Here is a 17956-nt window from a genome sequence, read left to right as displayed (position 1 = left end):
ATCCTGGCTCTGCCAGGAGGCAGCTGTGTGACCTAGTACAAGTTACTTCACAGTTCCAGGCCTAGTTTTGTCATCCATTAAACAGTGATGATAAGAGGAGCCACCTCACAGGGTTAAAGTGAGGTTACAGTCCGAAAACATGAGGTATGAAACCAGAGGCAAGGGGAGCCTGTTCTGTGTCAGAACAGGATGTCTGGCTCACTGCTGGCTTGGGAGACCCCGACCCCATGGGCCCCAGTGTCAGGAACATGACTGGCTGGGAGTGAGAGGTGGGGGGATGGCTGGAAAGTACAATGCGCTGGCAAATATTTGCTAATGCAAACAGCTGAATGTGCTGTTAAGGGACTGGGTGAGGGTCATGCCTAGACTGGAAGCCAGATCCTCTCCTGGAGTTCCAGCTCACACCTCAATTTAGAGAGCCTGAGGATCAAATTTCTCTCCTGCCAGAAACGACCAGGGCAGCTTCCTGAATCCTCTTTGGAAATTTCCCTGGTGGGGCCATTCCCTCTCTCAGAATCCCAGGTACATACAAGGGCTCATGAGAGAGAGACTGAGAAAGAGGAAGGGGGGTGATGGAGGGAGCTAACCAGCCACAATGAGAGACCACTACACATCTATTAAATTAATCGAATGTGAAAGACTGATAAGACGAGGTGCTGGTGAGGATCTGGAGTAATTGGAACTCACATATATGGCTGATGAGTATGCAAAAATGGTATAGTCAAGCAATCATATGATATGTGACATTTAGTGTCTGGCTTCTCTCCCTCAGCATGATGGAAGGCAGTTTGACATTTTCTTTCAAAGTTAAGCATACATTTTCCATATGACTCAGTGAATCCACTGTTAGCTATTTGCATGTGTGCTAAGTTGCTTCAGTTGTGTCCAACTCTTTGCAATCCTATGGACCAGACTATAGCCCTCCAGGCTCCTCTTTCCATGGGATTCTCCAGGCAAGAATATGGGAGTGGGTTACCATGCTATGCTCCAGGGACTGAAACTGTGTGTCTCTTGTCTCCTGCAGTGACAGGTGGGTTCTTTATTGCTCCTGCCACCTGGGAAGCCCTAGCAATTTACTATTTATGAAATGAAAGCATATGTCCAAGGACTTGTCTGAAAATGTTCATAGCAACTTTGTTGAAAATAGCCTAAAAATGCTCAGTCACTTCAGTCGTGTCTGACTCTTTGGGACTCCATGGACTGTAGCCCACCAGGCTGTTCTGTTCATGGGATTCTCCAAGCAAGAATACTGGAGTGGGTTGCCATTTCCTTCTCCAGGGGATCTTCCTGACACAGGGATGGAACCCATGTCTCAGGTCTCCTGCATTGCCAGGTGGATTCTTTACCACTAGCGCCACCTGGAAAAAAGTAGAAATCACTCAAATGTCCATCAGTGGATGAATGGGTAAAATGTGGCATGTCATATATGGAATCCTATTCAGCAAGAAAAGAGAAAAACTACTGGTTGAATCTCAAAAGCGTTATGCTAAGAGACAGAAGCTGACAAAAAAAAAATCAATTTATATGAAGTTTCAAAAAAGGCAAACTATAGCAACAGAAAGCAAGTTAGTAGTTGTGTGGAACCAGGTTCGGGGCAGTGCAAGGGTGCACAAAGGAACTTTTCTGAGCAATGGATGCATCCTAAAACTTGATGTGATGGTGGTTGTACATCTTATACATGTATCCAAATTTATAAAACTGTACACCCATTTCACATCTAAAATGGGTGAATTTGTATGTGAATTATTCCACAATAAAGCTGTTCAAAAATCAGTTTACCTAAAACTAGTCCGGGAGTCCAGTTTTGGGAAGTATACTGTGCATAGCAGGACTGAAAAACAGAAGCATGCATGCCAACAGATGCTTTCAGGATGCTGGGGAAGCATTAGAACCAGGCAGTGTTCATGAGAACGGGCTTCCCTAGTGGCTCAGAGGTAAAGAATCTGCCTGCCAATGCAGGAGGTATGGGTCCAATCCCTAGGTTGGGAAGATCCCCTGGAGAAGGAAATGGCAATCCACTCCAGTATTCTTGCCTGGGAAATCCCATGGACAGAGGAGCCTGGCGGGCAACAGTCCATGGGGTCTCAAAGAGTAGAACAAGACTTAGTGATTAACTAACAAGAACAACAAAACAAAGTGTTCTTTAGAAGGAAGTCTCCTTTCTCATCCAGAGTTGGTCATCTCAAGCTCAAGGGTGTACTTGTATGCCATCTGGTGTCTATAGTGGGCAATGCATGAATCTCCATCCTTCAAACCCAACTTCAGGGGGCTCTGGTTGGGCTGAATACAGTGGGTAGAAAGAAGGGGGACATTTCTCCTGGGAAACCTGGTACTCAGAGGGTCAGAGGTAGGGAGTCCTGGATCTATGAGAAGAGGGATACAACCTCTTATTGATATAAAGAAAGTGCTTTGGTGGAACAAAGAGGCAGAATGAATATAATTGGTGACTTTGCATATTGAGATGAAATATAAGATAGGGTTTTGGTGGGGGGGTGGTGGGGAGAGATGGTGAAAAGGAATTAAAAGTTTGGGGAGAATGAGGTCCATAGGAAAACTAATCATGTCAATGCCCAAAGTGAGCTGGGGAACGCTCAGCAGAGGGGATGGTTGGAGGGGAGGGCAGCAGTAGCAAGGGGGATTCTAAAAAGCAAAGGAGACCTCCCTGGATGAAGAGGCCATTGGGAGCCAACAGACAAGTCTCTTCTCCTAACATCCTAGATCTTCTGACCCCTCAATCCTGCTTCCAGGAAATATCCCACAGATAAACCTCTTCACGGATGTGCTGTGATTATGTAAAGTCTGGGCCCTACAATGTCTGCAGAATCACTGAAGATAAAGACAGGCTTCAGGAGACAGTGACTGAGGAACCCGCCCATTTCTCCTGGCCACTGTGCAGCTGGCCCAGGCTCCAGCAGCCCATGGACAAGCCCAATTCTGCTTCCTACAAAAAACAGGGTCAATCATCTCTGTGGGACACTAAGTGAAAGAGAAGTTTGTTTAAAGGTCACCAACAGATGGCACTTAGTCTAGGAAGATAATGGGTGGGGATAGGGACTTCAACATTCTGAGTAGTGGGTAGCATGGGTGGAGGGCGGGGCTGAGATCCTGCGCTCCCAGGATCCTGGTGTCCAGGTTTCTGACTGGCCATTTACAGACGGAGAGCGTGGGGGCCTTGCTGAGAGCCGTATGTTCAAGGTTCCCCAAGCACCTTCCTTCAGAGGCAGAGGAGAGAGAGGCTGGGGAGGCAGTGGAAGTAAGGAAGGGAAGACAGGGCTCAAGGTCCAGTGGAGTGCTAAAGAAAGTAAACTTCCATTAGTGTTTGCTCATGAACCTTCTGGGAAGGTTTATTGACTGTGTCTGAGAAGAGAGGACCCATGGCAGGCTTGGGAACATCAGGCAGTTGGTTCTTCAAGGTTTGCTGGATGGATAGATGGGTAGAAGAATGAATGAATGAATGGCTGTGTGAATGAAGGAAAAAACTGATGGCTCCCCGCTGGGCATGTGTGGGCACATGTGGCAGACCCCCACCTCCACTCAAGCCCCCAACCCTCCACCCCCAGATGCAGGGAGCTATAGTTCTGTGTGCTTCTCCTTGGTCTCCATTAGCTCCTGTGTCTTCTGGGGTAGGGTCTTCATCCAGAACTGGAGCCTGTGGGCCTTCAGGGCCCGGCCCACTGCAGGCTGTGTGTTCAGCTGCATGTATTGGTCCTCCTGGTCGAACATCGGCCAGTGGGGCAGACCCTCACCATTGGGGTTCCTGTAGACATGAGGGTCACTCTGAGTCCTACCAAGCTCAGATCCAAGCACCTGACCCCTGACAGGTCAGGCAAGACAACCAAACAGGGCTTGGGGAATGAGAGGGGAGGTTTCTAGAAGTAGGAAAGAAAGAAACCACCTCCCACTAGAGCATCAGTTCTACAGGGGGCAGGGCAGCCTTTGTTGCTTCCTGACAGAGGGAGGCTCTGTAGGTAACAGCACTGTCACTGCCCCCATCCAGGTCACCCAGAGATGGAAAGGGTGTCCAAGAGGATCTTGGAGCTGGGGAGGGGGCCGTGCAATGAAGGACACATACGCTCATGAGTCACCATAGACAGACAAGGGGAGCCCCAAATGGGTTCCAGGCCCTGTCCTCTCCACCATGGGGGTTAAAGTAGGGGTGTGACATCTTACCCATTTCGAGCAAAGTTGGCCCAGTACTTGATCATTTTCCTGCTCAGCAGCTCCTCCTCCTCCGTGAATTGGACTACAGAGCAAGAAGACAAGGGTCCAGGTCAGGGCAGTTCAGTCCAGCACGTGGGTCATTCCCCCATCTCCCCACCATCCCAGGCTCTGCCCTGTCATCCCAGCCTTTGGCTCTGCCCGCTCCCCAGGCCCTGTCCTTGCCCAAGCCCCATATATTCTTCCCGGCCTCTGGCCGACCCGACACTGGGTTCAACCCTGACCTAGAAGGCTCTTATTCTGACACTGGAAGAGATTTGAAAAATAAATAGGAGGGCTTCCCTGGTGGCTCAGCTGGTAAAGAATTCACCTGCAATGAGGGAGACCTGGGTTCAATCCCTGGGGTTGGGAAGATCCCCTGGAGAAGGGAACAGCTATCCACTCCAGTATTCTGGCCTGGAGAATTCCATGGACTGTATAGTCCATGGGGTCACAAAGAGTTGGACATGACTGAGTGATTAAAATAAATAAATAGATAAATAGGAAAAAGAAGGGTAGGGAGGAAGGGGAAAAAAAAAAGAGAGAAAGATGCCTTTGAAAAATGTTCTCTGCACTCATGCCAGACACCGAAGATCAGGGTGAGGAGAGATGGACTGTGGGTTCTGGTCTGAAGAGTCCTGGACTCCAAGCTCAGTTTTTTTTCCCTTTCCTTTTCTTCTTCTTCTTTTTTAAAATTTTCTTTTCTCTGTTTTGTACCTGCAGCATGCGGGACCTTAGTTTCTCAACCAGGGATTGAACCTGTGCCCCCAGCATCGGGAGTGTGGAGTCTTAACCACTGGACCATCAAGGAAGTCCCTGGAGCTCAGTCTTTCCAGCTGTCAGATCTTGGACACCTGATCCCATCCTCTCTTGGAGCCTCAGTTTTCTCATGACTGCCCTCACCCAGGGTCTCAGCTAGCATCCCACATCCTGGGAACAAGGAGCCCCACCCAGGATGACTCACTTTGCTCATTCCTGAAGAGGAAGCGAACCTCATCTCCGTGGTCCGCCCTCACATAGCTCGGCCTGACATCCTTGAAGAAGCTGGACTGATGTTGGAACTCGTAGAAGTAGACGGGGGCATGGGAACCTGAGGAGGTAGGGCAGACGGGCCATGACATGGTGGCCCCTCACTGGGAGCCTTCCTGCACGATCCATGGTGATGATATAGCTAGGTCCAAAGCTGGTTGGAATCTGGACAATGGGGTGAGGGAGTCCCAGGCTGGAGCAACCGCAGTGGGGAGGGCCTGGGTTCAAATCGCGGCCTTGGAAATTCCTAGGGTGTGGTCTTGGGCAAGTCACTAAAGGTCACTGAACTCTTTTCCTCCTCTGTAAAATGGGATAAATGTCTGTCTCTTAGACTAGCCATGAGGATTTACCAAGATGAAGGATTTCAAGTGCCTGGCACCTGGGGCCCAATAAATATATATGGGTGGGGACCTGGACACTGGTAGACCTCCCCTGACACCTGCAGCTCCAAGCTGCCCTCCTGCCAGGCTGGCCTTAGTTACGGATGTACTCACGATGAAACATTGCTACTTGGAGTGCAGGGATCACGAAAATGTAGTCCCCCATCATCTCATGGAACTGGTTTTGGAGGGTCTGATGGTCTTCACTGTCCTCTATGTACTCCTCCATCAACAGCTCACCAAACTCAGGAGGCATAGTCTGCCCCAGGTGGATGAGGGAGTCAGGTTAGGCAGGCTGGAAGGGGCCGGGAGGCAGCAGGGGCAGAGGTGGGAGATGGATTCTGGGTTGGGATTGGGAACTGAGGACAGGGACCAAGTTCTGGTGGGGGTAGGGGGAGGTATTGCATGGACAGGATATCTGGGTGATGGGTTCCCCGTGCCTTAGGATAGGAAAGGAAGCCCTCCCCATGAGGGCAGGTCCACAAGAGCCTCACCATCATTGTTGACAATTCCTGCAAGGCATTCCTCATGGTCTCTCTGCTCATTTCCCTCCTGGTGTCAGAATTGTTCATGGTCTAGGTGGTGGGAGAGACTCAAGTTGGAAATAGGATGGGCCCAGAATTATGAAGCCCTGAGGACTTCCCATTGGATGGGCTCCCAGGCACCTGGAGGCTTGGGAGTGGGCCTCACCAAGGGGATGATCCAACCATACTCATCGTTGTTGACACCAATGATGCTGGGGACAGGTTGAAAGTCGGCAGAGGCCAGCAGCTCCAGGGGGTGCTTGGGCAGGAAGATCTCATCCACTAGGCCGGGGATGATCTTGAAGTGCTAAGGATCCTCAAGGTCAGGTTGCAGACACTTTCTGATGCCACAGACATCATGCACCCCTTCCTGGCTCATCCCAGGATGCTCACACCCACCCCAGAAGGTCCTACATCTGCCTCAACATGGCCTGGTCTCAATTCACACCTCATCTCCTGTAAGGGAGGCTTACAGGAGGCTCCTGTAAGAGGGCTATAAGGACACCACAGTGTGGAGCTAGAAAAACTTGCCCGGGACAGTGAAGGGTACCCAGGCTTGCCTGCCGCACACCTGATTGCCCCTCCCTCCAAAGCCACATCCATTCAGCCAAACCTTGTTGATGGCTAGAACCTCCTCTTCATTCTTGTGCTGCAGGCAGCCCACCAGGGCCTCTGAGTCAACCTGGCCACAGGCAGACAGGTTGGCCACCAACTGTGAAGAGATCAGGCAGTGGTCGGCTCATCCTTCCAGGTAGGGGAGAGAGGTATGCCCAATGCCCCAGGTGCAGGCAGGTGTACCCCCAAATCTCACAGAGTATTGTGAATGGATTTCTACAGGGTTGAAATTGTTCCAACCTCCCTGTTGCTCAGAGGACTCAGCTGGGGGTGGGAAGGTGGCGTGTCATCCCACTTTCCTAGATGGTCCTGCCTCTGATGGGGGTCCCAGGGCAGGAGTTCTGTGAGCCACGGAACACACTCAGCCTCTGAGCTGACAGAGTCCTGTGAATTCTGACCCCTGAACAATCCCCAGGTAGGTGGCTGTTCCCAAGGTCCTCTGATGGCAGGGGAGTCCCTGTTATCTCCACTTAACAGACAGCACAATGGGCTGAGGGCTAAGAGATGCAGGGAGCAGGTCTGGGCTTTCCTTTAGTGAGGGCACTCACTTTGGAGACCTTGTCAGATGAGCTGACGGTGAAGCCAGGCAGCAGGGCCACGCCACTCTCCATGATGGCGCCATGGAAGAGTCCTTGGGACATGGGGGATATGACGTGCAAAGACACGCTTATGCCACCCGCAGACTCGCCAAAAATTGTGACACGGCCAGGGTCGCCTCCAAAGTAGGCGATATTCTGCTGGACCCAGCGCAGTGCGGCCACTTGATCCAGGTAGCCCCAGTTGCCAGTTGCGTGTTTGTCTCCAGTGCTGAGAGGTGGCAAGGATGAGGGTCACGGGACTGTCCTAGCTCCATCAGTCCACATTGCCCAGCCCAGCCCAGCCCCAGACTCACCTGAAGAAGCCCAGCAAACCCAGGCGGTACTGGATAACGACCACCACCACGTCTTCAAAGGCTGCCAGTGCAGAGCCGTCATACATGGAAGCCATGCCCAGGACAAGCCCGCCACCATGGATCCACACCATCACCTGGGGAATCCGAGGTATAGGTACCAAGTGGCTCCCACCTGGCCCTAAACCCCACCAGGGCTGCTACCTAAGCTAACCACAACTTTGACTCTGCTCACCTAACCACATGGACAGAACTCTAGCAAGACACAGTAGTGTCTTCATTACCTGGAGTGAAGGTGACCCACGTTCTATCAGGAAAACCTGCCTCCCATGTGTAAGGCCTGTCCCACTTACCAGAGCCTGGCCCCATTTCCCCCAGAACCCTCTGGGGTGGAAAGAAAAGGGGTGTTTCTCTGATCACCTTACATGCATGCACATTAATTAAATGAGTACTCCATTCTCACTGGCCCAATGGATAATCCAAGACTGGGGTCTCTGGCCACCTCAAAGTGCAGGCCTTAGGCACCTAGGTACCTGACTGGGTCCTGGGTATGAGTTGGTTGGGTGAGTCCAGGGTCCCTCCCAGGGACACAGTTTCTGACCTCTGAAAGCAGCCAGGGTTCTGTGACCCTGTGCCAAAGGGTCAGCCATCCACGCTGGGTAAGAAGCACTCAGTGTCTTAACAGGGTCCATGTGCAGTGGGGCTCAAGCTGATCTTGTCCTTTTCAATTTTCTTGCAGAAGAAACATCCTTCCACCCCTCACCCAGTTATGTCCTGGCACTCACAGGCAGATTGGAGCCCTTGTGGGAATGGGCAGGTGTGTGGATGTTGAGGTACAGACAATCTTCAGACATGGAGGTAGAAGGCAGGGTCACATTCCACAGTTCCATTGTTTTCATGCCGTCGGGGTCCTGCAGACACCTGGTGGCCGTGGCAGGCAGTTAGTCCTGGGGCTGTGCAGTAGCTGTAATCAGATTCTGGGCCCCGATTTACTCCCAGCTGCTTGGTCCCACTTTCTCTGATGCCCCACTTACATGTGATCCCTCCCTAAAGGACCTTTGCACCAGGTTACAGTCCACAGACTCTGGGAAAGCTGGGACGGAGCCCAGTCTTCCAGGGGAGCCTCAAGTTTATGAGGGCCTTGGATACTATCCTCCTGAGGCTGAGAAATCTTGACTCTTGAGGGCCTCTATGAAAACTATTGGTTGCACGTGTTGACATTCACCACCATATCCCTGTACTCACACAGACCTGGAACAGGGGAGTAGCCCGTATACATGTGCTGCCAAAACGAATGGATTCATTTCTCAAGAGAAGAGCAGTGCAATGTCCTTTAAAAACCTCAAGTCAATCTCTCAGGAAACCTCATCTTTCCCTCAAAGTTTCCAGCAGCAAGAACATTCACACATTCCTTGGTCAACGGCACCTGGCCCTGTTGGTTGGCACAGTGACTGTGAAGACTCAGGTCTGCCACTCCTTGGGAATCTACAGTATGAGCTGCTAGAATCAGGAGCTCCTACAAGGGTCAAACCTCTTCCAGAGCCACTTTCTCTGGTGTCAGAGATCACTTGGTACAACTAAAACTTAGGGAGTTACATGTCTCTGCTTGTCCCTTCAGCACGTAGATCTAATCGTCTTTTGAGTGCTAAGCCCTCAGTCTGGGAAAGTTACTTTGTTCTTTTAAGCATGCTTATCGGAAAAATGCATGTGAATATCCATCAGTCTCAGAAGGAAAATTGGCTGTGGCTTAGATGAAATAACAACTGCAACCTGGCCCAGAGCTCAAGAGTACCCTCTATACCAGGGCCTAAAGTTCCCGGATCTGCTGCTTACTTGGCTGGCTGGGAAGTCCCATCCTTTACACCGCTCCAAGATTCTGGGGGCTCTGGGGGTGCAAATCGCAGTGGCCCTACAGGTGGCTTGGCAAAGGGAATTCCCAAGAAGGTGTGGACCCCCACATCAGCATTCTTCACGTAGACAAGGCTCCCCTGTACCTTCCCTGTGTGTGTGGTCCGGACGGGGCGGGTAGAGTCCTGGCCTGTGGGCATAGAGATGGACATCAGGGTTGGGTCTCCCCATTCAGCTGCCCTCCCAGACGGTTGATGTTGTCACCTCCTTCCTGTCCTCAGCTCAGCTCAAGGGACACTGACCTACCAATACTTGCTTTACAGATTCTCTGCCTGTAATTCTGCCCTGCCCCCACTGCCTTTACTGCTCCAGCCTTTTCCATCAGGCTCAGTGTACCTCTCTGGGGCTTAGCACCATGGTTTAGCCCCAGCAGCCTCAAATAGCCATATGAGCTTGAGGGAGGTGAGAGTGTCCCTTCCACTCACTGTGTGCGGGTCTAGGAGCAGCAGGAGAGCTGTAGGAATCAGACAGACAAGATTCTTGTCCTTAAGGATCTCACACTCCAGGTGGCAAGAATGACATAAAGTATTCTCCAAATAAAGGGCGATGTTACGAGGAGAACTACAGAGGAAAGGGCAGCTGTGTCTAGAACATTAGAAAGCACAGCCCGCCTGCTAAAGGGAGCTGGCAACCAGGAAGAGATTAAGAGTCACCTAACACCTTTGCCTCATTGCAGCCAAGAAAGCAACATGGGTCACCAGCAGCTCTATTGGATCCATCAGAGAAACTTTGGCCAGAGTTCTCACTCTTGCTGGGTCTGCTCAAACCACCATGGTCTGATCCAAAAATACGGCCTCAAAACGTGCCGCCAGCATTTCCACCAGTATGCGAAGGACATCAGTTTCGTTAAGTTGGGCTAACTGAACTTGCTTAAATGGATCGTCCAGCACATCTACCTTATGCAGAAAACAACACTAGCTCTTTGAAAATAAAAGTTTAAAAATTTAAAAAAAGAAAGAAAGTCACCTAACAGATGGGGAGCTGACATTCCTAATAGATAAAAAATTCTATAAATAAGAAAGAGGACAGCAACGTACATTTGGCAAAAGAACATGAAATGGTGAAAGTGCATGTTCAGACAGAATGAGGAACACCAATAAATAGCTCTTACACAAATGAGGAGATATTTGTGTCAATCATGCTAAGAGAAACGCACACTGAAATCTGAATGTGATGTCAGCAACTTATTTTGTCACAGAAAGCAAGACAATCAGACATTATATGTTTTCTATTGGAAGTCCATTGTACCACATATGAAGCAGTCTTGCCCCTAAACAAAACAAAGCAAAACGTAAAATCTGAATTTGATCGAGACTCTAGAATATAAATACAAATTTACAGGCACACAGGGGGCAGAGAAACAGTTAAAAGACACCATATCAGCAAAATCCAAACTCTGTTATATGTGGAATTTAAGAAACAGATTCATGGACACAGAAAACAAATTTATGGTTACCAAAGGGAAAAAGGGGGGAGGGATAAATTAGGAGTTTGGGATTAACATATACACACTACTATATATAAAATAACCAACAAGGGCCTAGAGCCCTTATATAGCACAGGGAACTCTACTCAATATCTTATAATAATCTATAACGAAAAAGAATATGAATATGTTTATCACTGAACCACTTTACTGTACACCTGAAACTAACTTAACATTATAAATCAACCATACTTCAAGAAAACAAACAAACAAAAATAATCCAAATCCCAACTCTGGGATCCTCTCCAGAACAAACTAGTTTCTTCAACGCAACAACAGAAGCAAGGCAGAGAATGAATCTGAAGATTGAGCTTCATGAAATACTTCAAAAAGACAGGTAATAATAAATGTTGGAAAGGATGTGGAAAGACTGGAACCTTCGTACATTGCCAGTGGAAAGAGAAAATGATGCAAGTGCTTTGGAAAACATCCTGCAGTCCTTCAAAAAGTTAAACACAGAGTTACCGAATGACCCAGCAATTCCACTCGTAAGTATAAACTCAAGAGAACTGAAAACATGTCCACACAAAAACTTGGGTATGGATGTTCATAGCAGGATTATTTATAATAACCAAAAAGTGGAAAGAATCCAAATGTCCATCAACTGATAAGTGGGTTAATAAAATGTACCATATCTACACAATAGAATATATTATTCACCAATAAAAAGAATTACCAAACATTCTATAACACGATGCTAAGTGAAAAAAGCCAGTTCTAAAGGACCACATATTGGATGATTCAATTTATACAAAATCACAATTGGGATATTCATAGAGACAAAATGTTGGGGAAAAGGGAAATCAATGTGGTAAACTCCATAGATATACTAAAAACCATATTAAAATATTTGTTTATTTACTTTCTTTCTTTGGCTGTGCTGGGTCTTAGCTGTGGCATGTGGGATCCTTTTTAGTTATGGCGTGTGGCATTTAGTTCCCTGTGCTGTGCTGTGCTTAGTTGCTCAGTTGTGTCCAACTCTTTGCGACCCCATGGACCGTAGCCCGCCAGGTTCCTCTATCCATGGGGATTTTCCAGGCAAGAATAATGGAGTTGGTTGCCATGCTCTCCCTCAGGGGATCTTCCCAACCCAAGGATGGAGTCCAGGTCTCCCGCATCACGGGCAGATTCTTTACCATCTGAGCCACCAGGGAAGCCCAAACATACTGGATTGGGTAGCCTATCCCTGCTCCAGGGGAATTTCTTGACCCAGGAACCAAACCAGGGTCTCCTGCATTGCAGGCAGATTCTTCACCAGATGAGCTACCAGGGAAGTCCCTAGTTCCCTGACCAGGGATCAAACATGTGCCCCCTGCATTGGGATCACTGGCCACCAGGGAAGTCCCTACAAACCATATTAAATGCTATGTGAATTATATCTCAAATCTGCTATTGAAAAAAGAAGCACAGCTACCAGTTCTTAAAGTATGAACCTTATATAAATCATGGTTTTAAAAAATGTCATAAATATCATGAGATAACATGAAAAAAGAATGTTCGACTAGATGTTTGATTACATTAAGAAATTATGAGAGGTATATACCTTTTCTTTTAGTAGGACATGATTTTAAAAATTTACAAGTGATATGATGTCTGGGATTTGCTTCAAATAATAGTGCAAAGGAGAGGTGATAATCCAAACAAAACTAAGTTGCCCAGGTCTTGATAACTGTTGAAGGCATCCTGAGTCTGCTATATTACTCTCCCTACCTCAGATTCGGATCCCTGCAGTGCTATGTGACCTCAGGCAGTCCTGACCCTCTCTGTGCCTCAGGGTGCAGGGAGGTATCCAATCAGGCTCCCAATTCCTCTGGTGTTATCTCCACTGGTTCCCACCTCCCTGGCGCCTTTCTTCCTGCAGGCTCAGGTTCTGCCTGCAGAATTTGGCAGATCTGAGCCTGGTTTCATAATAAAAAGTGTTCTTTTTTTTTTTTTAAAGAAAGAAAACAAAAAACAGCCTCACGTGACTGTACTACATAGATTAACATGCTCGATGACACATAGTGTGGGTGAGGCCAGAGTCAGCAGCTATTCTCACGCTCCATAGAGGGCAATTGAGCAATGCCTTTTCAAGTCAGAAGGCCCACCATTCTCCCAAGGAATATGCTGCTCTCTAATTCCTGGTGGGATGTAATGTCTATCCATGTAATTCACTGCCTCCACCAGCCTCTAATGCTGGTTGTTCATTATAGCAAAGGACAAAACCTGCTAAAATGTTCCTGATCAGAGGCTGGTTACATTGAGGATGCTTACTTCTTGAAGAGAAGCCCTTTCATTAAACAGTATGAAGAAGTTCTACCACGATGGGGTGTGGAGGTCATTCCTGCGGTCAGGAAGTGGAAAAGCCAGGGACCAGAAAGGGAGGCAACGGGTGACCATTTGGGTGAAAACCAAGGATGCATGCACACAGCCATTCTTGGGCGAACTCCTGGGCAGTGTGTGGAAAGCCCTGGAGATCTAGATGGTCCCTGTTGAAAAGCCAGGACTTGGTAGGACAGGAGAGGGACAGACCCATCACCTGTACTTATCAATTCTTCTGCTCTGAAAGTGGGTCCAATCCAACACAGCAACATTTTTAAAAAGAGGCCTCAGCTAAGTTTAGCAGATTGTGGTGCTGGAAGATTCCGGGGACCTCCTAGAGCCTGGTCAGCAAGGGGTAAGGGTGGAAGCCCAGTGGGGTGGGCCACGGGGGAGTCATGAGTGTGGACCCTTCCTGGGCAGATTGGACTGGGAGGGGACAAGATAGTCAAGTGTCACAGGCAGAGAACCTCTGAATTACATGATCATAGGGTTCAAGAGCAGGTACAGGAGCTGGGGCTGTGCCCGGGTATTGTGCCCACATAGCCTAAGCTACTTATCAGTAAAAGCTACTGATAAGGGCTGGCACAAAGAGCGATTACCTTGCCCTGAAGGCCAAGGTACACCCTCACCTAGGGTGGGAGCATGGGGTGAAGAGGATGTGGCAATCTCTCCTGCTAGATGTGGCTGCTGGGGATGGGGGCCTCTGTAGCCTGAGCCAGTAACCTTGCCTACAACTCCGTGGAGAGAGGCTCAGAAGCATTCAGGACGTCCCTCTGGCCAAGGGTGCAACGGTCAGAGCCAAACGGCAGCAGGAAGGTATTATTATTGTTGATCAGCTCTAGCTCCACCACGAACACTTGAAGGGAAATGTTCTAAATAACTTCCCACCCCGCCGGGCTGCGTCTCACACCCTAGAGCCCGCTTGCCCCTCAGCGTAGCTAGACTTGGGGCAGGCCAGACTTTTTCTCGCCTCTGGGGACGCAGAGATGCGTGGGATCACGGTTCTGGTACTGTAGCGCTCCAGAGGCTCCCACCTCCCCGACGCCAGTACCCGCTCTACCACTCCCACCCCCACCCCCACCCCCACCCCCACAGCCTCTGCAGAATTTGGCCAAGTCCTACCCCGGTCCCTATGTCGCCCTGCGCGGGAGCCTCACCCTGGCCCGCGACGAGGAGAAGCAAGAACCCGAAGGCCACGGCCCTCAGAAGCAAGCGAGGCCCGTCTGGCTTCATCGTGAGCTCAGAAGTCTTTTCTGCACTACCGGCGGGCACGCGGCTTTTCAGCAAGAGGCTGCGCGGGGACCCGTCCAGCCAGGACTCGACCAGTCAGTGCCTCGCCCAGGCCTGGAGTTTGGATTGGGCAGGGCAGAGGCGGGAGCAAAGGTGGGTTTGGCAGGAGAACGGGACTAAACGGGTTAAGACCAGTGGCAGGCAGGGGCTAGCACAGCCGCTTCCCTTCTGTCTGGGTCCCCTTGGGGTTCCTTCGAAGGGGCATTGAGGCTTCTGCAGTTCCTCCGCAATACCAAGACCCCTCTCCCCAAACTTGCGTTTAGTGTCCCTACAGTCACAGGCTCGACAAGTGTGGTGCTGGGGCGGGGGAGGGGGGAGGGGTGCGAGGATCGCGGAGAGGGAGCAATAAGCTGTAATTGTGGAAAGCGGGAGCGTTTCCTTAAGAGGGGCACAACCAGAATTCCCACAGACAAGAGATATCAAAACGACTTTCGTTCAGAGGAAAAGGAACCGCTAGAGTAAAGGCAGGGAAACGTAACTGCCAGTCATTCCAAAAACTCCTCCTTGTTTTCAGGGATCGATTTCCTGGGTTCACCTTCATCCCTTTATTGTCTCTGGTCTGAGGGTCTCCGTGAGCCCCCCGGCCTACTCAGCAAAGGTCCCCCTTTTGAAATGCACACCTGATTGCGGGCCTCATCTTAAGGACACCCTCAACCTCATCCCGGGTCTTTCCCTGTCCCCAGCTCTTTCCAAAATCGAGGTCAGTTATTTATCCATTGGACAAACATTTAAAGAACGTCTGCTGGTCCGCGTGCTGGGGACTGGGAGAGCACTCTCGGGCCCCAGGTGCAGATGGAGCTGCAGGTACGTGTCCTGGAAGTTCCGAAACGCAGTGAGCCGTGCCGGGGCAGACAGAGGCAAGTCTAGGCAACTGCCCAGCCCAAGGGGCAGGTTTCTCGGAGGAAATGATGCCTGGCTCGATCTCATTCGGATCTTCAGTGCTCCAGCCTTATCCTGCGGTGCCCAGCACCCTCCCGCCTCGCACATGTGCTCCCTTCTCGGTGTCGTTGTTGGAGGCGCTCGGTATATTCCCGGGTCCGCGTGGAGAGCGCACAGAGGCCACCGTCCCACCCATACCCCAGGTGAAGCACGGGCTGCGCTGCATGTCCCTCGCGTTACCCCGTCACCACGCCACGCCCCCTTCCCGTTCCCCGGAAGTGCGCCGTAGGAGAGGAAGTGCATGCCTACGGTCGCCGGCCGCGGTTCCGCGATGGTGGGCAGCGGCGGGATGGGGGGCGGTCTCCTGGAGAACGCTAACCCCCTCATCTACGAACGCTCTGGGGACCGGCCAGTGACCGCCGGCGAGGAGGACGAGCAGGTTCCAGACAGCATCGACGCGCGCGAGATCTTCGATATCCGCCGCTGCCGGGAGCGGGGGTGGGGGGCGGTTTTCGCGGGCATGGGATGCGGGGGATGAAGTGACGTTGTGTCGTTGGTGGAGCTGTGTTAGGGCCGGGCATACCGGCGGAGGGTTCTCAGTGGGCAAAGGCACAGAGTCCTCTTTCCTTCACTTGACACATTTGATTCGCTCCATCAATGACCCGGAGCATCCCCTGACACTAGAAGAATTGAACGTAGTAGAGCAAGTCCGGGTTCAGGTGAGTCACTCCCAGCATCCAGGGTAGCGACTTGTTCTGGAGAGTCAGAATAGCTCAGCTGTACACCAAGGGGCTGGTGTGCTCTCAGGTCACGGACTCCTCCCTCAGTGGTTCTTTGGAACATTTGCACACCCATTTTATGGATGAGGAAACTGAGGCCCATACTTGTTAGACTTGTTTGAAGCAACACACTAAAAAGAGGGGCTCAGGACTGAACGGGTCATGACTCCTAACATCCCTCTCCCCAACTAGGTGAGCGACCCTGAGAGCACAGTGGCCGTGGCCTTCACACCCACCATTCCACACTGCAGTATGGCCACCCTTATTGGCCTCTCCATCAAAGTCAAGCTTCTGCGATCCCTTCCCCAGCGTTTCAAGGTAAGTTTGAACTTAACCCTGGGAATGGGGCAGCTGTGAGTGTTTGTCACTGAGGAGGATGGGAGCATGAGTCTGGACATAAGAGAGATCTGGAAGGAACTTGGCTAACAGAGATGAAATTGGGAGGAGGCTTTCCAACTCGATAAGACAAGAATAAAGACCCACGCTGGAAAGTGCAGAAAAGTAGTGAGGAGTGTGGCAGTTTGGGCAGTAGGGAGCCACAGATACATTTGGAGCAGGGTTGGAGGGTGCAGACAGGTCTTTAAGTCAGTAGCCATTGGCCAGACATTTGGGTAGTGATGGACTGGCAGTGAATGGATTTGGAAGGCCAGAGTCCAAAAGCATAATTAGGAAGTAGGATCAACTGGAGGGGGTGAATGGAGAGAAGGGGGTAGACAGGTGTGTGGGTGCTCAGGCCCACCTCTCTCCCTCCCAGATGGATGTGCACATTACACCAGGGACCCATGCCTCAGAACATGCAGGTAAGTGTGGGCTGGTATTGAAGCATTAGCCCCGAGGCTTCCCCCTTGCCATGATGGTTTCTAGGGCAAGATTGGGGATGTGGCACTAGGCAGATGCTTTAGGTGGCAGCCTAAAGCAAAGTTGGCCTGACTTGAGTCTCCTGTGTTTACCATGTTCTTTCACTCCTGCCTTCTCTCTCTTCTAAGTATATGGGACCAGGGTGTGCCAGGCTTTATAGTGTAGCAGGCAGACAAGAGGGGCCAGGTGGGAAGGGGTCACAAGAAGGTGGGGTGGTGTGGGCTCAGATGGTGGGGGTAGCCAGATTGACTTGGAATCCTGGGAAGGTGACAGGAGGGCTTTGTTGGGAGTTGGGGGGGTTAGATATATTTCACCACTCTCTTCTTTCCACCTAGTGAACAAGCAGCTTGCGGATAAAGAGCGGGTGGCAGCCGCCCTAGAGAACACCCACCTGCTTGAGGTTGTGAACCAGTGTTTATCAGCCCGGTCTTGAGCCTGGATTTTTGCTCCCAGCCCCATGCAGGGCTCATGGCCTTGTTTTCTTGAATTGCTGACAATAAGAAACTAACATTTTGCATTTTGTAATAAACCTTTAATTTATATTCATTTCCCAGGGTGCCTGAGAGTCTTTCATCTCTGTGGGGTCACTCCCGATTTGGAATGGGGGTGGTAGTGAGTGCCTAAACAGGGTGAGTCAAGGAGGTTTGGTTCATTTAAAAAATTTCTCCCAATGATTTGATTGGGAAAAGTTGCAAGTATGCCAAAAAATTGAAAGAATAAGGTAGCACACAGTCTTGTATACCCACCACCTAGATTTAACAGTTCTTAACATGTTACAACACTGGCTTTATTTATATGTGTGGAGAATATAAATATACTTG

At 50.3% G+C, this 17956-nt stretch overlaps 3 protein-coding genes across 4 annotated transcripts; 2 read left to right on the top strand and 1 right to left on the bottom strand.

Moving 5' to 3' along the window:
• Window positions 1–3367: 3367 nt before the first annotated feature.
• Window positions 3368–14626, bottom strand: CES2 (carboxylesterase 2). 2 transcript variants are annotated; one of them, XM_068991918.1, is made up of 12 exons: window positions 14487–14626; window positions 9468–9672; window positions 8420–8555; window positions 7638–7771; window positions 7294–7552; window positions 6744–6842; window positions 6297–6437; window positions 6101–6181; window positions 5721–5865; window positions 5162–5287; window positions 4171–4243; window positions 3368–3757 (listed from the first exon to the last, which is right to left on the bottom strand). In XM_068991918.1, the coding sequence occupies exons 1-12, from the start codon at window positions 14560–14562 to the stop codon at window positions 3571–3573; spliced, it is 1662 nt and encodes a 553-aa protein (XP_068848019.1). In that variant the 5' UTR covers window positions 14563–14626; the 3' UTR covers window positions 3368–3570. The 2 variants fall into 2 exon arrangements, with proteins under 2 accessions (XP_068848019.1, XP_068848021.1); XM_068991920.1 differs by having other exon boundaries at window positions 4171–4244; window positions 5199–5287.
• LOC138096099 (small ribosomal subunit protein uS14-like) lies at window positions 10232–10402 on the top strand. The gene has a single exon (XM_068992197.1). The coding sequence runs from the start codon at window positions 10232–10234 to the stop codon at window positions 10400–10402; it is 171 nt and encodes a 56-aa protein (XP_068848298.1).
• Window positions 14627–15798: 1172 nt separating the features above from the next.
• CIAO2B (cytosolic iron-sulfur assembly component 2B) lies at window positions 15799–17629 on the top strand. The gene is made up of 5 exons (XM_068992781.1): window positions 15799–15971; window positions 16138–16217; window positions 16470–16595; window positions 17032–17077; window positions 17471–17629. Exons 1-5 carry the CDS (start codon window positions 15800–15802, stop codon window positions 17566–17568), a joined length of 522 nt encoding a protein of 173 aa, XP_068848882.1. The 5' UTR covers window position 15799; the 3' UTR covers window positions 17569–17629.
• Window positions 17630–17956: the final 327 nt, after the last annotated feature.

Source organism: Capricornis sumatraensis, chromosome 20, assembly GCF_032405125.1.
Source record: "Capricornis sumatraensis isolate serow.1 chromosome 20, serow.2, whole genome shotgun sequence".
Taxonomy (NCBI): domain Eukaryota; kingdom Metazoa; phylum Chordata; class Mammalia; order Artiodactyla; family Bovidae; genus Capricornis; species Capricornis sumatraensis.
This window is presented reverse-complemented; position numbering and strand designations above follow the sequence as displayed.